The sequence below is a fragment of the Chaetodon trifascialis genome, chromosome 7 (assembly GCF_039877785.1).
Source record: "Chaetodon trifascialis isolate fChaTrf1 chromosome 7, fChaTrf1.hap1, whole genome shotgun sequence".
Lineage (NCBI taxonomy): Eukaryota > Metazoa > Chordata > Actinopteri > Chaetodontiformes > Chaetodontidae > Chaetodon > Chaetodon trifascialis.
In genome coordinates, this window is record NC_092062.1 from 21,108,103 (window position 1) to 21,126,089 (window position 17,987).

Genomic DNA, 17,987 nt, shown 5'->3' on the forward strand with positions numbered 1-17,987 from the left:
CCTCGCGCTGAAGTGGCATTGATTGATAGCCTCATCTGTAAGAACGATCTCAGTCAGGATAGTGATATTGGACGTGATGCATGCTTCAGTACAGTACGTGATATATATACTGTACAGGGCATGACTGTGAGTTGGTATGTAGGTTGTGTGTCATTAAAAGTCACCTTGAATAAGTGTGTCAACATAATGTAAAGTATCTTCTAGCAGGACAAATCTGATTTTCCCCTCTGGTGACATCACATCTGGGGGATATTCTTAGCACTTCATCAGTCCTTTCTCAGCACGCTGTGAAAGGTGTGGATGAAAGATGAACACATTCGAACACAGCATTTCATATAGGCCTGGCATTTTTTTTTTTTTTTTTTTTTTTTGCCAATTTTGGATGTAAAATAAAGGTTATTATTAGCAGCTGTTGTTTTCAAATCTGGGACAATTTTTTGCAAATGATCCTTATTCTTTTATTTTGACCTACTTTTAGTACCAGATAGGAGTGGTTTAGTGCATCAGGATAATGCACAGTGTCAAGTAGATTTTTAAATCACAGTTCTTCTAAGTGCATCCCTGTGGTTTATGAACTCATGTGCAATTAATTCTACTGTCATTGGTGACGGACCCCAATCTGGCAGCAGCAAGTCTGAAAACACTGCAATCCATTTTCCAGCACTTTTGGTCTCATGTGTGATGCCCGTTTGTGTGTTAAACAACAAGGCCACAAATCAACACCCTTCTTTAATTTTCTGATGATCTGAGTCACACTCTCGCCTAATCGGCCACAGATTTAATCTTCGGTGTAAAGGTTTCAATTAGGAGGTGATGCCAGTCATGTGCCCTTCATAGCGGCTGATAATTGTGACTGTATGAATATGAATCTCAGACAAGTTGTTGCAAATGAATTAAAAGTGAAATGAGAATAACAATGAAACGCCTTCACATTTGTAGCAGACTGTTGGAAGATGTACAAAACAAGTGAATGTGAGGCTGGCTCTACATACAGTGGGATCCAGCTACCCCCCTGTGCCATTATCCAAAGAAAGCATCTTCACAAACACACTGATTTCCAAATGCTACCACAGGCTATATCAAGATACACCGTCATAGATCTTGTGTTTGGGTTTGATGCTAGCAGAGCGTACCTTGCACAAATGCTGACTAATTTAGTTTAGTCCCTGTCCCACAGCTCCCTCCAGCAACAGTCATCCTCCTCCCCACTCTTTCCCTTTTCATTCAAGCTCTGTTTTGCCTCAGAGCGACAGTTTCAACACACTTTTCTGGGACTTCGAACCAACATGTTTGTTCCACAGCCATCTTTCTCCTCCTGCTGGAGCTGTCATACTTCATAAACTTTACCCTATGACCGCCACTAGCCTCGTATTGCACCTGTCCACCTTGCCTCCGCCTGAGCGCCGACTGTGGCTGCTCCTCTGCTTCTCTTCTCGTCCATTTTTGGCCGGCTCACGCAGTAGCTGACTCTGATTTTACTGCTGCCGTTTTACATTGGAGCTCATCTGTTTGCTTCAATCAATTAGATGCAAAATGTTTTTTTCCCGTGTCGTGGAGGTATACTCACCCCCGCCACTGAAACCTCTGCTTGGAGCAAACCTTCCAACATCTCATTCATCTGCAGGAGTGCCATCTCAGCCAATAGCATCAACAGACAAACTGTACATTGGCACAAGTGCTGGCTGAGAACAGAGTCTGTTGCCTTTTTCACCTCCTCTCACCCGTACAATCAATCTCTTCTGACCTCTTGCTCACTCCATTCAGGCCCGCAGAAAATGATCCCACAGGATCATGTCGAGGCATTGCTGAGCATTTTCAAGTGGTTGTAGACAACACGTGGGCGACCAGAGCTCTCTGCTTCCTTCCACCAGCTCATTGTCCACAGTTTGCCAGTTTCCTCATCTATGTGAATGAAACTCGGTCTCGGCCTGAAAATGGATGGTCCAGGAACAGGGTTCAAAAGCGTACCTACACACAACAGCTGTTTGGCACATTAGGGGATGACTACAGCTGGAGAAGCAGTCATGGTATCTGTTTTTTCTTTTTAAACTTCATATTTCTGTTATTGGTGGGGTGTCCAAAGGTGTTTCCCTGCCCACTGCCCAGTTGCTGCTGGGAGAGGCCCCCCAGGTGTAGAAATAGATGGCTGGGTGTATGTATGGATACATGTTCTTGCAGTGCTTCCGACAGTTAGAAAAAGAATGGATGAAATCTTCAGTGTGAATCTGCTATTTATCGATCATGTCCATACCTAGATCTTGTTCCCATTAATCTTTTATGATTAGTAGTGCAGTGTGTGTCACTGGTGCCAAAAGTGCCTTCTTGGATGCCCTGGTGGTAGATAAAACATGATAAAGGGCCCTCAAGAGTGTTGTTTCAGAGGAGAAAATGTGGCTTTCTGTGTGCTGGTGCCCTTTTTGTTCACCCCTGTGGCTCAGACAGCCTCAGAGTCCACCACCGGTGTCTGTGAAACCGAACAGATATGTTTGACCAAGGTGGAGCATAAAACACTCAGATAATTAATCACAAGAAGAAATAAGAAAACTAGGTTTTTAAAGTGCTTATTCTAACAGAAATGGAAGTAGAGGATTGTTGGCAAGTTTAGGGCACAGAGTAGGATGGAAAAACTCCATTACTGTGAGGGTCATTAATTGCATTAAACCCTCTGCTGGCACCAAACACAATATTGGGCTTGAGAGTGGTAGAAAGTTGTTATTAAAGACAGCATAGCTGGACATGAAATATTTATGAAATTGAATGAATATTTTGATTTGGTGCTGGGTTTGTGCCGAGGATGACAGCAGCACATATCTCGAAGTGGAAACAAGGCTTTTGATTGCAGATAAATGAAACTCACAATCCAAATGGGCTCTATTTCATTCATCCACTGTCAAGTGCACTGTAGCAGCTGCAGGATTCAGACAATCACAAGGACAAGGTTTGAAATAAATATTACATGAAACTTCAGGATATACTGTATATATAATCAGTCACACAGGTTTGTTGTTTTCAGTCACAGGTGTGTTGGAATAATGATTATCAAATGTAGAAAAAATTGATTTACCAAACAAAAAACGGTTCCAGTTCAAGGCGTCTTTGCAAATATATTTGTTTCCTCAGATACCTGAAACAGTGTGTACCCACTTAACGGAAACAAAGAGTGAGGGAGCTCTTTGGCCACAGAGTTAATGGGAAGCACATTGCTCTTTTGGAGATTCTGTGTAGAATCTATCTCTGGTATGTTGCAAGTCCTTCTACCAAACAACAGAGAGGCTGCAGACTGGTTGGAAGGTTAGACAATAGGGCCATAGCCACACTTAGGTAGTCACTTATGTGTTATCCTGTAACCTCTCTCCTGACATAACTTCTCCATAGAGCAAACAGTGAGCAATGCCCTAGTCCTTGGGTTCACCCCCATGATTTGGAGCACAGCCCCGGCACATAATTCAGCTTTGTTTTAATCCAGATTTTCAATTTCAAAGAGATAATGTGCGATCATTTTAATTCTGCACACTTCACATCAAGTGGTTTACTGCACAGAGCACCTGAATGTTCATGAGAGCTCTCAGAAAATCTCTCTCCAGCAAGCGAGTGAGCCGCGAAATAATAATCCAGTTCAACAAGGTGTTCTGCAACACTGTGAGACGTGAATGAAGTGTAGGTGCCGGCCACTTACCACAGTCTATAATCAAGTTCATCAACACGTGAAAAGGGGAGATGTGAACTGAATGTGGAATGTGTGTCCTCGAGCCTATATAACCACAGCGAACTCTGCATTTCATAAGACAGTACTACTGTATATCTAAACTAAACTGTAACTGTGAATGAGATCATTAAAAACTCGTATCTATAACACAAAACATTCAGTTCAACCACTGCTGCTGCTGCCGCTGCTGCATATGCATATTACTCCTTATATACTAACTCCTTATTCCCAGTGCTGGAAAGTCACTCAAGTACTTCACAATTTTTAATATACTTGTACATTAAAAAAGGAGAAAGATGGCTGTGAGTCTTTTCTTTTCACGCATAGTTGTACTCCACTACATTTATCTTCCAGCTTTACTTACTAGTTACTTTAAAAATGAAGATTTTTGCACACAAAACATATGAAGAGCTTATATAATGTGTTTTGTTACACATTAAGTACAACTGAAACGATCAGTCAATTAATTTTCTTTAAGTATTTCAGATTATTCTGAATAATTTTGAGGTTTGGACTATGGGTTGGTCCAAGTCTTTATGAAGATGTGACAATGGGCTCTGGGTAATCAGTCGATTAATGGAGAAAATGATCATTGTTTGCATTCCAGTGCAAAATAATTAAGATGAGCTCCACCTCAGGCAAACACGACAGTAACACCGTGGTTTTATATTAATGCATGAGTGATAATAATCTAACAATATGTAATAGTCAAACCATTTTTGCATACTTTTACTTTTACACTTTAAGGAAATTTTCCTAATAATATATGCTTTTCTAAAGTAACATTTTCAATACAGGAGCGTTTTTGCAGTGTGATGTCAGTTCTTTCACTTCAGTAAAGGATCTGAATGCTTCCTCCATCACTGCTGGCCAACACTTGCAGCTCCCCTGCATTACAAATCCCAATTTCACCCCTGAATATAAGTAATGGCTTCATAATGACAGTAAATAGAAAGGGCAGCAGGGGGAAAGCTCGTCTAATTTCCCCCCCGAGGAGGGAACTGTACTGACTGTGTGTTTCAGAGTAACGACCGAAAGTTTATAGCTTGTGCTAAACACACTGCGGAGCCAAACGCGTGTGGACACCTGAAAATTACACACCCCGTGTTTGTTAAACGTCTCATCCTGAATCCATAGGCTTTAAAATGCTGCTATAACAGCTTCCACTCGCCTATAAAAAAGGCCTTCCATGAGACATTTGGAACCAGGGTGCAGAGATTTGCTCCCACTGAGCCACAAGAGCACTAGTGAGGTTGGACACGGATGTGGGGTGATAAAGTCTGGCCCACAGCTGGCGTTCCAGTTCATCCCAAAGGTGGTCCTCCACAATAAACTCAGAAAAACATCTCTTTATGGACCTCACTTTATGCACCTGGGCATTGAAAATCACAGGCGTTACTAATAACATTAACAGCGGCTCCGTTGTATTTAAGTGTTCCACTCAGCCATGACAGTTAGCCAGCATGCACAATGCCAGGACCCTGAACCCGAGGCAGCTAAATGGAATTCAGCCATTTTATCATTTACATAATGGTAGAATGTCCTCTGTTGAAAATACCTACAGGAAGCAAGAGTCCTCACCAAAGCGGTGTCCACATACATTTTGGATATTTACTATAAACTACAGTGAAAAATTGTAACTTGTAGGAGAAAGAAAATCTGTTTACAGTCATAACTGTCAAACGTGCCAGTGAGTTTGGACGTTACCACATGCACCATCAGCCAGGACAATCAGTGTGATACCACCCCACCTCCCAGTAGCTGCCCAGTCAAAATTAATTCATACTAATTAATACTGCTGTGCTTTTGGATCTGTGCTCCTTCAACCACCTGTTTCCCTCTGTCTGAACTCATAAGCTCATAACTCCCACTCATAATAGTGCCTAAGTACTATCTGAAGTGGTGCTCAGTTCTCCCTTCAGTCCATGAAGTACCATCAACCATGCAGTTACCCACCAAGACATTTGGAAGGTGTGCGCTTCAGAGGGGCACAGGCCAAGATGTTTTAATACAAACTCAAAACACGAATTTGCTATTGTTCGTGCTGGTTCATTGTCACATTTTCATGGTTTACTGGGACACTTGAGTAGAACAGAGCCATCGTTAATGTTATTAGTAACGCCTGTGTTTTTCTTACGAGTCAGAGCGTCTGCTGTGAAAAAGGTCTCTAAACGTGGCAACATAGTGATTTGTCAAAAATAAAGGATGAGCAGAGTACGTGGCCATAGATTCTCTTAAGGCCCATTTTAGGTTTTTTTTTTTTAATGTGGAGATTTGCTGCTATCTTTGTGTTCCTTTTAGCCAGTTTATTCACTTTTAAAATATCATTTCAAGCTCTTAAATGCAGCCGAGCCACCAGCCGATCCATTTTTATAAGCTCATGCTGTGCGGCTGAAAACAGCTCAAAGCCACAGATCTTTAAATGTTAGTGGAGATCCCAAAGTTTCAAAAGATACCAAGTTGTTTCTATAAAATGATACATAAGACATCTAGAATACTTTTATTGGATGAAAAGTCTTGAGTTTGAATCCGACAGTGTCAAACGATGTGCAATAAGATGATTTTTACTACAAAATACCACTTAAGTGGACTTTAAAGCGCTGTTGGAAGATCTTTTATTGAGTAGAAGTAGCAATACCACAGTTTAGAAATACTCAAGTATTGGCTGTGTGTCAAATCTTCACTAAGGTACAAAATTATTATAGTCAAATTAAGATGTGCATCACTGTAATGCTGCAGCTGCTAAAAGTGGAGCTAATTTAAACTGCTTTATATACTGCTGGGTTGCTTAATCTATGGTAATACATTATCATTAATCTGTTGGTTAAATTTCATGTGAATAATCTTAAATGTAAATGTACTTGGTTACTTTCCAGCACTGAGAATAAGGGGCTACCACTCTCACAGTTTGACTGTGAGGAGGACACTGACTGGGAGTACTCTCAGTTCCCAGAAAAGCACTCACACATTTAACACCGAGGCTGTTCACTGCCAAGCACTTCAGATTGATGGGAAACTGTGAATGAAATGCTGTTACTGCCACCTACTGGCGTCCTGTGCAACCTCCCTCTTCATATGTCCCTGCAGCAGAGAGCGGAATGCATTAAAAATGACTAAAACAAGCATGGGCAGTATTAGCCTTTTATTCCATTATCCACGATTTCTTTGTAAAAACTGTTTTTTTTTATATTTATTTACACATCATTTACAGCAGCTTTATGTACACAAGGCTTGGCAAGGTCCATGCACAACCACCAACAGCACTAAAACACACAGTACATTCTTTGTTGTCACCTATTGGCTGTTTTATACTGGAATTACAGATGACTAACATACACAAACAACATGAATCTACCGCACATGAGTGAGTCACACAGGCATATTCTCTCTCTTATGCACACTTCTCATGTGTCTGCCAAGAGACTCCATCCATTTGAAGGATTTCCCACAGTAATTGCAGACGAAGTGTTTCCCCTCCGTGTGGATCGTCTGGTGTCTGTTCAGAGCGCTCGTTGTGATAAAAGTCTTCCTGCATATTTCGCATCGGTAAGGCCTTTCGCCTGTGTGCGTCCTGATGTGAGCTGCGAGGTGGGAGCAGTTACTGAAGCGCTTTTCGCACACGGAGCAGCAGTAGGGCTTCTCTTTGCTCTCCTCGCCGATGTGGTGGTGGTGGTGGTGGTTGGGGTGGAAGGGTAAGGTGGGGTCCTGCAGACTGCTTCTCAGGCTGGAGGGAGATGAGATGAAGTCTTTGATGTCTGATTCGAGGCTTTCCAGCTGCTCCGCGTCGTGACCCAGCCAGAAATCCCTGGCGCTCCTCTGCTGCTCCTTCTTCACCTGTGAGGCCTCAGGGTGCTCCTGCTCCATGCTGCCATCCTCTTCACAGTGCTGGGACTCAGGAGCCTCCGCTGCAGGGACCGACTGATGGTGCTGCTGCTGCTGCTGCTGCTGAGGTGGAGGAGGAGGGGGAGGATTGTGATGGTGGTGCTGGGTGTGCTGCTGCAGCTGGGCTCCAAGGCATCTATCCAGCCGGGGCTCTACGTGTAAGACACATGATAACATCAGAAACATGCCGTTTCATTAAAAACTGTACACAGCTGCATGAGGTTTGGCTGCAAGCGGATTCAACTGAAACCAACCTGACTTGAGAAGCTTCAGCTGCATCCTGAGACGACTGATTTCCAGATCTTTTGAACGAGAAATCTCCTCTTTGTACTCGGCTATTGTCTTTTCAACAGCTCCAAATATCTCCTCCGCCGCGGCCGTCAGTCTCTCGTTGAGAAAAGCTTTCAGTGAAAGCATCTTGGACGTTTCTAAAGGGAGTTAGCAGCTTTTGGTTGGGCTAGAGGACGTATTTTGCGAGTCCGTGAACGTCACGCTTCGCTTGTAAACACAGACATGAGACGGAGCCACGCTGAGTGCTCAGCGTTAGGCACTACCGCCCCCTGCTGGACCGGGGGTGCAAAGGCAAGACCCCTGTTCTTCAGCGGCATCCAGGCCGCAGAGGGAGGTGGACAAAATAAAAGCAGCATTTTATAACATAATGCAGTGCAATGCATTGACGTAACATTTGTTGAAAGAACAAAACACTGTAAGGCTTACACATTTCTATTTGTTAAAGGTTATTGTTTGTAAAAGAGGCTCCCCAAATGAAAAGTTTGATATGATACTGTTACGTTTTGTCATGTCCCTGTTTATATGTGAAATAAAATAAATCATTGTTCTAAAAAGGAATCGTGTGTGATTTTGACTGATTTGCATCATGTTGTACAGGTGTCCTTGTTATTTTGTCCCCTTCTGTACATACCCGCAGTCCTGTGGCTGTTTCAGCACAGTCACAATTTAAAGAAGACAAAGACACCGGGACAGCAAATATTTGATTAAAACCAAGTGTTTGCCCAAGACAGACGTGTGTGTTGTGAAAGAAATCGAAAAAGAAATTTTGACCCCAGCCTGAACTAAGCTGCTCCAGGGACGGGCTGATGAAAACACAATAAGTCCCCCCCCACCCCACCCCCCCCCCCCCCCCCCCCCCACCTGCCTGCGTCTGGTATTCGGTCCTAAGAATGGCCCTGCCTGTTACCGTCCCGTTGTCTCAGCTATTGTACCGTAACTGTCAACAGTGTGCTTCAACAAAAGAACATTTATACTGAAAGAACTTTACTGAGCAAATCCATCTCAAGACCACACAGAGAGAAACACACAGCATCCAAGCTCAATTTAGAATAAATACCTCAAACCTCACATTATCTGGTCTCTCACACACAATTCAAAATGCTTATTTATGCATTTATTACAGAAAGGCACACACTTAGGCACACCAAGAGTATGTTTTTAATAAATTAACGCACACACACACTCTAATCCTTGCCTTAATTTAAGAGGGAACTTGGGGGAGATATGTCTTTGCTTCCTGATCCTGTACGATGAAAGTGTTAGAAGTTGGTTAGAAACCGACCATCCACAGTCACTGTGTGCGGGACTCACCTCAGACTTAAGTGGGAATAAAGCCTTTTTACAGCAAACACAAGACATGGCAACTGAAACGCTCAGTGTGCTTTGGGGTTTATTTTATGGTCTAACAAACATTAGTTTCTGTATCTGAGTTTGTAGCTGTCAGCCATTTTCTTCTGGTAAATGCATCTTTCACTGCTGAGCCTGTTTTAGTTCAGAGGTAAAAATAGTCCCATGCTTCTCTGCGTGACATTGTCTTAACAGGAGCGCTGTAACGAGACACTCTGAGAGGTTATGAAGCCTATGAGTGAATATGGAAGGGCTTCTTTGGAAAAATCAGTGGACAGACATCAAGACAAAAACAAAACAAGACACAACACACCAACTCAGTCTCTAAACCTTTAATTATGTTTCCTTACAGCCTTCCCACCCTTCGACCAATATGATAAACAGTTAATGGACACTTCCCTCGTGGCTAAAACAGCCAAGGAGAGAGCGGATCATGCACATCTACAAGGGGGTAAAAGCCACAGAACATCATAATTACACAAGAGACACTAATATTAAAAAGACAAATCTGATTGACAAGAGCTGTGACACTGTTTACAAAAAAAAGTTCGTAAACTTTTCAAGTAAAGGCGTGGACTGGCCGCCCACCTCAAGGTGTAATTGTCAGTCTTTACAGCTTGAGCACTTGGTGTGGAAGTTAGTATGCACACAGGCTATTCTCAGTGGACTTAACTCTTTTCAGTGCAGTACAGTGCGTGTGTCAACCTGTCCCTTTTCTTCATGACAAAGAATATCAGGAAAAAAAAATAAAGGAAAAGGAGGGAATGACGACATTACACGGATACTTTGAATATAAAGGGGAAGAGGACTAAGTGCTGAGAGTGAGGGATGATGGAGCCGGATCGTTTGAATGGAGCTGGCCTCTGATCTGGACATGGTCTTGCTGCAGCCGTCGCAGTTTTTATGCCTTGGCGTTCATGATCTCGACGAACTCGGGCTTGAGGGAGGCTCCGCCCACGAGGAAACCGTCGACGTCCTTCTGGGCGGCGAGCTCCTTGCAGGTGGGGCCAGTCACAGAGCCTGAGGAGAGGAACAGATGCATGAACACAGACTGATGCGGGAAATGAGAGCAAACTTTATCTCGAGGCGCTGACTGACCTCCATAGATGATCCTCACAGAGTTGGCCACAGCCTCTGACACGTTGGTCTTCAGCCACTCCCTCAGTTTCTCATGAACTTCCTGAGCCTGACATATCACACAGGAAACAGGCGCATTACGGTGGGTTCGAGGAAGAGGCTGTCGTAATCATTTTCAGGGCTTACTTGTATTTACCTGCTGTGGGGAGGCGGTCTTGCCGGTGCCAATGGCCCACACAGGCTCATAAGCAAGCACAACCTTGCTCCAGTCCTTTACATTATCTGTGAAACAGAGGTGTGATAAGACTCGAATTTGTATTTCATAAGTTTTCTGATTTCCACCTCACTCCAGCTTACGCAAACTGTCGCTGAAATGTGTTACAACATTTGCGCCTTGATCACACGTATACACAGAAATAGGAACATTTTCCTCTGTGCTCGGGCCCCTCGATCACATGCGTTTTAGGTCATCAAAACTGAGGTTTCTTTGTTTTTAAAGACTCTCTGAAGGGCAGATTTTCAAAACTCTGGTTTCAGTGTCTGTTTAAAACAAGCGTTTGGAAAAAGATGAAGCGTCGGGGGTGACGTACCTGCGATGACCTTGGTCTGAGCAAAGACGACCTTCTCGGTGATGCCGCCCTCCCTCTCGTCCAGTTTCTCGCCGATGCAGGCAATGACACCCAGACCACTCTCCAGAGCGTGGGCGGTCTTCTGACCGATGAGCTAACAACGCACACACACAAGCATCTAATCCCAAAGTGCACACCTGAGGAATGATGCGTTTATGTGCTTTCCTGCTCATCTAAAAGGATCTAACTTTCACCATCTAGCGCTCGGCTTCACAACAGACTAATAAAGATGATAAAAGATAAAATCCTCCAGACTGACCTCATCACTCTCTCCGAAGACGTGGCGCCTCTCAGAGTGTCCCAGGATCACCCAGTTCACACCACAGTCCTTGATCATCGCAGGGCTGCAGACAGATAATATTCAAACTATAAACACAAAATAGTCAAACACAGTTTTAATGCGGTGATATGAAATATTAACAAGATTTCATATTTGTGATCTAACCGAATAACTCTTGTTTCATCGATCCATTTCCTATTTCCTCATCATCAAACCCTAGTTTTTGTCCCTCGAGGGACACATATCGTACCTGATCTCCCCGGTGAAGGCACCCTTGGGAACTTTGTAACAGTTCTGAGCAGCCACGCCAAACTTGGCGTCCAGCTTGGACCTGGCAAAGTCCAGGTAGATTGAAGGAGCACCGCACACCACCTCTGATAACACAGAAGAATAGAATGCATGGGTTAGGTTTATGTGTAGTCTATGCATAAGGAGACTCAGATATTCAAAAAAACAAATAAAGACATTTTTGACCTACTTCCTTATTATCACTGACACGACGCAGTTTTGCAGACTTCAACAAATTCATGCTTTAACACCAGACAGCACTTCTTCTCACAGCGTAACAACACCATGGGCAATAAAGGGACAAATCCAGCTCATTCTTTTCAAACCTGATGTTTAAAGTGTCAACCACCACCAAAATTCAATACATACAACTAGAAACTGCATCACGCTTAACTAACAGGTCTGAATTTACATCAATGTGCACGAGTTAAATCTTGAGACACTCGTGTTTTCAGATGCTAAAACGGCACCTGTGTGCTGCAACTACAACTCAAATGACAAACTGTATGATGAAACTCATTAAAAATGGTGTAACTTTTTAAAACCTATACATATTGCACTGTCTCTAAACACCACATGTTTGCCCTCATGTGCAAACTTGATTTACAGCAGCAGTACAGTCTGCATGGGTCAAGCAGAGTACAGTACAGTCCAGACACTGACATTCAAAAGGTAACTTTATCTTGGGGTTATGAGAGTCTATATTAAAGGCCTCCTGTTATTATTGGTTTGGTAAAGGTCATGCCTCCCTGGCCACACTCAAACCTCTCTGCATTAAAGGTCTGAGTTCAGCCTCCTAAAGGTCGCCTACATGGCTGCATTCTGCAGAGGTCACAGAAAAGTCACGAGACGGCGTTCAGAAGGGTCAAATAAAAAGAACCAGAGTTTAAATATCCAGCATGTGAAGAAAATCAGTGTGGCGAGGAAACAACTGAACTTTGACTTTCAAGCTGTACTTAGAGGCCAGTGGGAAAAGCCTGCTTGATTTTCACTCCAGCACTGTAAGGGGGCGGATTCGTTAACAGAGCAAGGTCCAAGGATAGCCTGGCCTGTTGCAGGCTGAACTGAGCGACAGTTTGCTCCTGAGCAGATCAGACCTGTGACTGGTATACACACTGGTACAGTTGCATAACACCAACTTGCAGGAGGAGCACAGCTGGACCGATGACAGCAGAAGCAGAAGCAGGCTTGGACACATTCAGCGTCTCCATGCTTCCGTAAACGTCCAGCAGAGTGTGGTGCAGTGAATGAAAAAGCAGGGTAATGCTCTCGTAAAACAGCAGCACGAGCAGCAGCCTGCAGGACACAGACAGCAACAGGGCGAATGTATCCTGCTGCATTCAGATCATGTTGGAAAAATCGAAGACTATACAACTGTATCAGTGTTTCGGTGGCCTTCCCAGCTGTTTAATGCTTCCGTGACCATGAAGTTCCGTTGCCCAGCTGTCCAAACGACTTAAACTAAAAATAACTTAAGACCGAAGCTCACAATAGGCCACTGTCTCACCAGTTTGTACACGAGAGAGCAGCAGTTAAGGAGCAGCCTGCCCTTGAACGCACCCTGTACTTCCACAGCAGAGGCAAGGCTGGCTGGGGACTACGTGCCGCTGCAAACGCACACCCTCCACCGCCGACATTACTGAAAATCCCTCACCTGTCACCATATATTTCCATCTGTCTGGGGTTATGGGTGGCTCGGGTAAAATGGGGCTCAAACAGAGCTCACGCTGACCGTAACCTCATGAGGGCATAAAATGAAGAAGATGCGGGTTTGTGATGCTAATGGTGACATTGACTTATTGAATGACCGAGCCATTTTGACTCGGGATGGAAATTCGGTTGTGACATGAAAAAAAGAGGAAACAAAACGCGGACGGGTGGCAGCAGGAGCTAACAATGTGACCGTGATAATGGGGAAACAGGTGGCTAAAATTCTGAATGTTCAAAAAGGGGGTTTGGTGTGGCGGTTGTCAAAATCCACATACCGACATTGGGGTCCACCTTGGCTCCGTTCATGGTCTGGATGAGCTCCCCGAGGCTTTTCTTGTCGCCGTTCATCTTCCAGTTTCCACCAACGAAGAATTTCCTGGACATGGTTGCGGAGTTTTTTGTGGGTGTTTTGCTATGGATTAAAACGGTACCGACAGCCCACCGGGGTGCACTTCGTCTGGGTCGAGAGAGCGGACGTGTGAAAGCAGCTCGGTGTATTTATGAACATGGAAAAGTTAACCCCTCCTCTCTCTCGGCTCCATTGGTTTATGGCGGCACGCCCGCGAACGCATCTCCTCATTTGAGGAAGGGGAAGAGCAAAATGTCTTGCTGCGTTCAAGTGCTGCGTGGAAAGCCTTTCCACGTATAGATTAACCTGTCAGAGGGGAAGGAGGCAAGAGTTGGGGCATAATCACACCCCCTGGATGAATAAAGTCTAATTTCAACCTATGCAGTAGATTTACGTGTCGATTATATTTTGTATCATTAATCTGAATCAGCAAGGTAATTTGAATGATCAAATAGTGGAGTAAAAAGTGCAGTATGCAAACAAAGTAGCAGAAAATGGAAATACTCCAGTAAACTAAAAGTCCCTCAAAATTGTACTTGAGTACAGCACTTGAGTAAATGTAGCTGGTCACTGATCCTGTGCAGCTGTGTGTCTATAGCAGGGTTTCAGTTTGGTGGATCACGACACCAATGGCAGAAGACAATACAAGTAATTTTAGGCATCAATATTGTCAGTGTAATGCATTTCTGGACTTGGGTTCTTGTTTAGTTCTGCACATTTTATCTCCTTGACACCCCATTCTGATTAAAATTAGAAACATGTTGTAAAATACATATAAAAAAACGACCCTACATAACTGTGGGGCCCCTGGCAGCTCAAAAATCTATTATTATTACAATTAGCATTGATGGGAAACATGCAAATTATTTTTATAGAGTGCCATAGAAAGGATTAAAAAAAAAAAAAACACTGAAACACATCATAGCAAAAGTACAACTAAAAATCTGAGTGAGAAGGATCTAATTGATATTTAATTTAATGTAAAAAAAAAAAAAAAAAGCTTTTATTACACACATGACATGTGACAGGACAACATTGTAACACATGGTGAAATGTTTTACTTTTATGATTGGTTGTTGACATGGCCTCTGCTTGCCACCTATAAAAGGTCACATTGGGGCAACTTCTTGGCTAACAACCCAAAGTCCCAATTCTACAGTCATAATACCTCAGGTTATGTACCACTATCTTGTGGGTGTGTTGATTTTGCATTATGAATTTTTAACAGCAGCTGAATGCAGCATCACAGCAAGTACATGTTTATGATTTTAAAAATTCTGAAGTAAACCTATAGTGTATTTGAGCATGGTGGTGAAGTGTGTGTAGGAGTAGCGAAAGGACGAAAGGACAAACTCTAGTGACCACATGATCTGTCCACTTTCAACCAATCCAGTTTAACTTGTCTATTCACCAACCCATCTGAGTTACATGTTTTTCCAAGTCATAACTCTGGTTAAAGTACTTTCTTAACAGTCAAGTATGAAGATCAATGGCATTACCATTATGAGTACCTTCATTTTCTAAATTGACAACAACAAAAAAATAATAATAATAAAAATAAAATACTATGACTGGAATCTCCAATTCTACATGTTCAATAAGAACCGGCAACAAATATAGCACAGTATGGTGTGAGATGTAATGCGCCTTAAATGGTCTCTGATCAGCTGTGATGACAAAGTCCCCACTCCTTTGTCTTTTCTTTGAAAATTACTTAAAAAAAACACCATCTTTGCTATAAAGATGTTGTAATGATGTAAACATGACTCTTGCAAGTGCAAAAGTGTGGGATTTGCTGCTCTGATGAACATTCTTGCCATCTTCTTATCTACAACAGAGGGCCAAAAAAACCAAAAACAAAACATGACGATGGCTGTTTGATAGGCTGTGACGACAAAAGTCCCACCCCCTTTGTGCTTCCGGCCTAGTATGAGCCTTTCTGATTGGAGAATATTTAGACCAGCTATTTATACCCAGCCTGCACTGCGTTAAAAAAAATGTCGTTTTTACACAGATAAAGTTGGATTTTGAGGCATTTGAGGTGATGTTTGTCACAACATAGTTTTCAATGTAGTTGTTATTGTTCTTATCCTGTTCGTTTGCTAAAGACGTACTATGACCACCATAGCAATAATGCATGTAGTCAGAGTACTAGTACTACCAGACTAGCATAACGTCGTTAGGAATTAACGCTCTTTTAGTATTTCTCCAGTAGGCTTCTCTTAATGAGAAGCCCCCACGACTTGTCAAATAATAATAATGAAACACTCCGACAGCATCATGCCATGTTATCCCGTAAATGTCGGATGTTTTCTTAATTCTGTTATAAATTGAAAATTATTGTTCACTGTCATACCGCTGACCGAGATCATGCTCTGCGTGTCACCCGGGACCAGTGCAGACAAAAAGAGAGACCATCCCTACACTTTCATAGCAATTCACTTAGTGAGCCAAGAAGTGAAAACGGTAGTTCTAGTTCCGTTTCTGTCGCCGCTGAACACCGTTATCTTCGGTTTCATCAGGACTGGATCATTCATTAGTGATACAGTGCTGAGCACTGAACACAGCAGGGGCGAAGCCCCTGCTGTGTTCAGTGCGAAGCACTGAACACTATTGTTCTTCTGTGCGCTTCTTCTTCTTCTTCTTCTTCTTCTTCTTATTCTTCTTCCGTACAAATTTCGATTCGCTACTAGTCCTAGAGTTTTGAGAGCACCCAGGCGAATTATATATCAAAACGTGCGGCTCGATCGGACTCGGTGTGCTATTATTTTTCTCTACAGAATACGCGTTTTTCGCGTCGTAAGACGCGAAAAACGCACGAAAAAATCCCATAAGAAATGAATGGGGAGAGGCGAAAAAAGTGAAAAAATCTCCCCCTTTTTCAAAGGACTACTGCTCCGGCATACTTTGACCTAGAGACGCCGTTCCAATTTTAAAACGTAGACACAAGTCTCGTGTATGGGTGTATTAAGTCTCGTTTTGATAGGTCGTATAGTTTTCGAGCAGTCGCAGTTCAATGACCGTGAGCGTTTTGGGAGAAATTGTGAGTTTATAATGGGTGTGTATTGCACGGAATGTTCGCGCTAGAGTGGAGGGGATTAACTGCCAGAGTGGAGAGAAGCTGTGAAAATTGTGTGAAACTTTTGTCTTTCCACGCTCCTCCAAAGCACAAATTTCACTCTACGTGCGCAAAACTTTCCAAGGTTGTAGTGCCGCTTGCGCTGATTCTCACGATGTGCCTGGCTAAGCGATAGGACTTACGGTTTTTGAGTTCTCAGCCTCTGAGCGAGGAGAGCGCCTCTGACCTCGCCCATAAGGTCCAATACAAATGAAAAATGGGAGAGACAGAAACCAGCCGTTTTTTAACTCGCTCTAAAATCCGCATTTTTCAGCCCAGCGAAAAAAGAAAGTGAACAGAGTGTACAGCAAAGCCTTGTGGCTCTCACGGTGAAGAAATTTCGGCAATAGCAGTTTCGGTGTCGGCGTGAGAAGCGTTTGTTCGGAGGGTGCGCAGAGGCCAAATTCAGACGTTTCTCAGACTCTCGCAGACCCGCAGGTGGCCTGATCTCAAGTTGCCATGGCAACCTCTGAGCCTGAGTACCTCTCCCACACACACACACACATATGGAGCTTTAGCTGCAGCTGTGCAGCTCAGTCAAATGATCAGTTCTCCATTAAGCTCTATAGTGACATGCTAATCAGCCACAGCCAAGCCTACTACTGCTGAGTTGTATGTGTAGGTGATGTAATGAGTGATGTTGGGCTGTTAGCGTTAGCCACAATGCTAACATGCTAATGCTAACATGAGGTCCTATGAATTTGTTGGTGCCTGGAGGTATACCTGTTGATGTCGGGTTGTTGTGCTAACATGCTAATGTTAGCATGCTAATGCTAACATACGTTAAAATGAATGTTCATCGCGTTCTAATGATGGTTCATAGGTTCTTAATGTGTTATGTGACATGCTAATGTTAGCATGCTAATGCTAACATGCTAACATAGGTTAAAATGATTGGTAAAGGCATTCTAAGGGTGTTTGAGACCTTCTCAATGTGTTTTCTGACATGCTAATGTCAGCTAAGCATTGTCGCCGATGCTGAAATTGGGTCCCATGAACGGGTTTGACTTTGATATCGGGCTGCCGTGCTAATAGCCACGCGCACGGCCCGGCGTTTGCGCACTGTATCACTCTCCAAATTTCCCGCCGAGGGGAATTTGTCTAGTTGAAATTTGTTATACACAGTGCGGATTTACTTTTATAATCTGCTCTTTCACTGGCTGTGTAATAAGAATAAGAATAAGAATAAGAATAAGAATAATCTCTTTCCCTGCTATGATGCTAGTTACACGGTTGAATTACGTAGATTGTTAAATGTTACGAAATTAGACTTGGAGACAAACGTTGTCAATGACAAGTACATCTATTTG

The 17,987-nt window shown here is 43.2% G+C and overlaps 2 protein-coding genes and 1 non-coding gene across 3 annotated transcripts; 1 reads left to right on the forward strand and 2 right to left on the reverse strand.

The window, feature by feature from the left end:
- Positions 1 to 6,876: 6,876 nt before the first annotated feature.
- Positions 6,877 to 8,097, reverse strand: LOC139334111 (adult enhancer factor 1-like). Its single transcript, XM_070966866.1, has 2 exons — positions 7,843 to 8,097; positions 6,877 to 7,740 (listed from the first exon to the last, which is right to left on the reverse strand). The coding sequence occupies exons 1-2, from the start codon at positions 8,003 to 8,005 to the stop codon at positions 7,076 to 7,078; spliced, it is 828 nt and encodes a 275-aa protein (XP_070822967.1). The 5' UTR covers positions 8,006 to 8,097; the 3' UTR covers positions 6,877 to 7,075.
- Positions 8,098 to 9,543: 1,446 nt separating this feature from the next.
- tpi1b (triosephosphate isomerase 1b) lies at positions 9,544 to 13,763 on the reverse strand. Its single transcript, XM_070967095.1, has 7 exons — positions 13,486 to 13,763; positions 11,463 to 11,586; positions 11,192 to 11,276; positions 10,894 to 11,026; positions 10,500 to 10,585; positions 10,325 to 10,412; positions 9,544 to 10,246 (listed from the first exon to the last, which is right to left on the reverse strand). The coding sequence occupies exons 1-7, from the start codon at positions 13,592 to 13,594 to the stop codon at positions 10,128 to 10,130; spliced, it is 744 nt and encodes a 247-aa protein (XP_070823196.1). The 5' UTR covers positions 13,595 to 13,763; the 3' UTR covers positions 9,544 to 10,127.
- A 1,977-nt stretch (positions 13,764 to 15,740) lies between these two features.
- On the forward strand, positions 15,741 to 15,797 carry LOC139334545 (U7 small nuclear RNA). Its single transcript, XR_011602387.1, has one exon. It is a non-coding gene; the product is annotated as a U7 small nuclear RNA (small nuclear RNA).
- Positions 15,798 to 17,987: the final 2,190 nt, after the last annotated feature.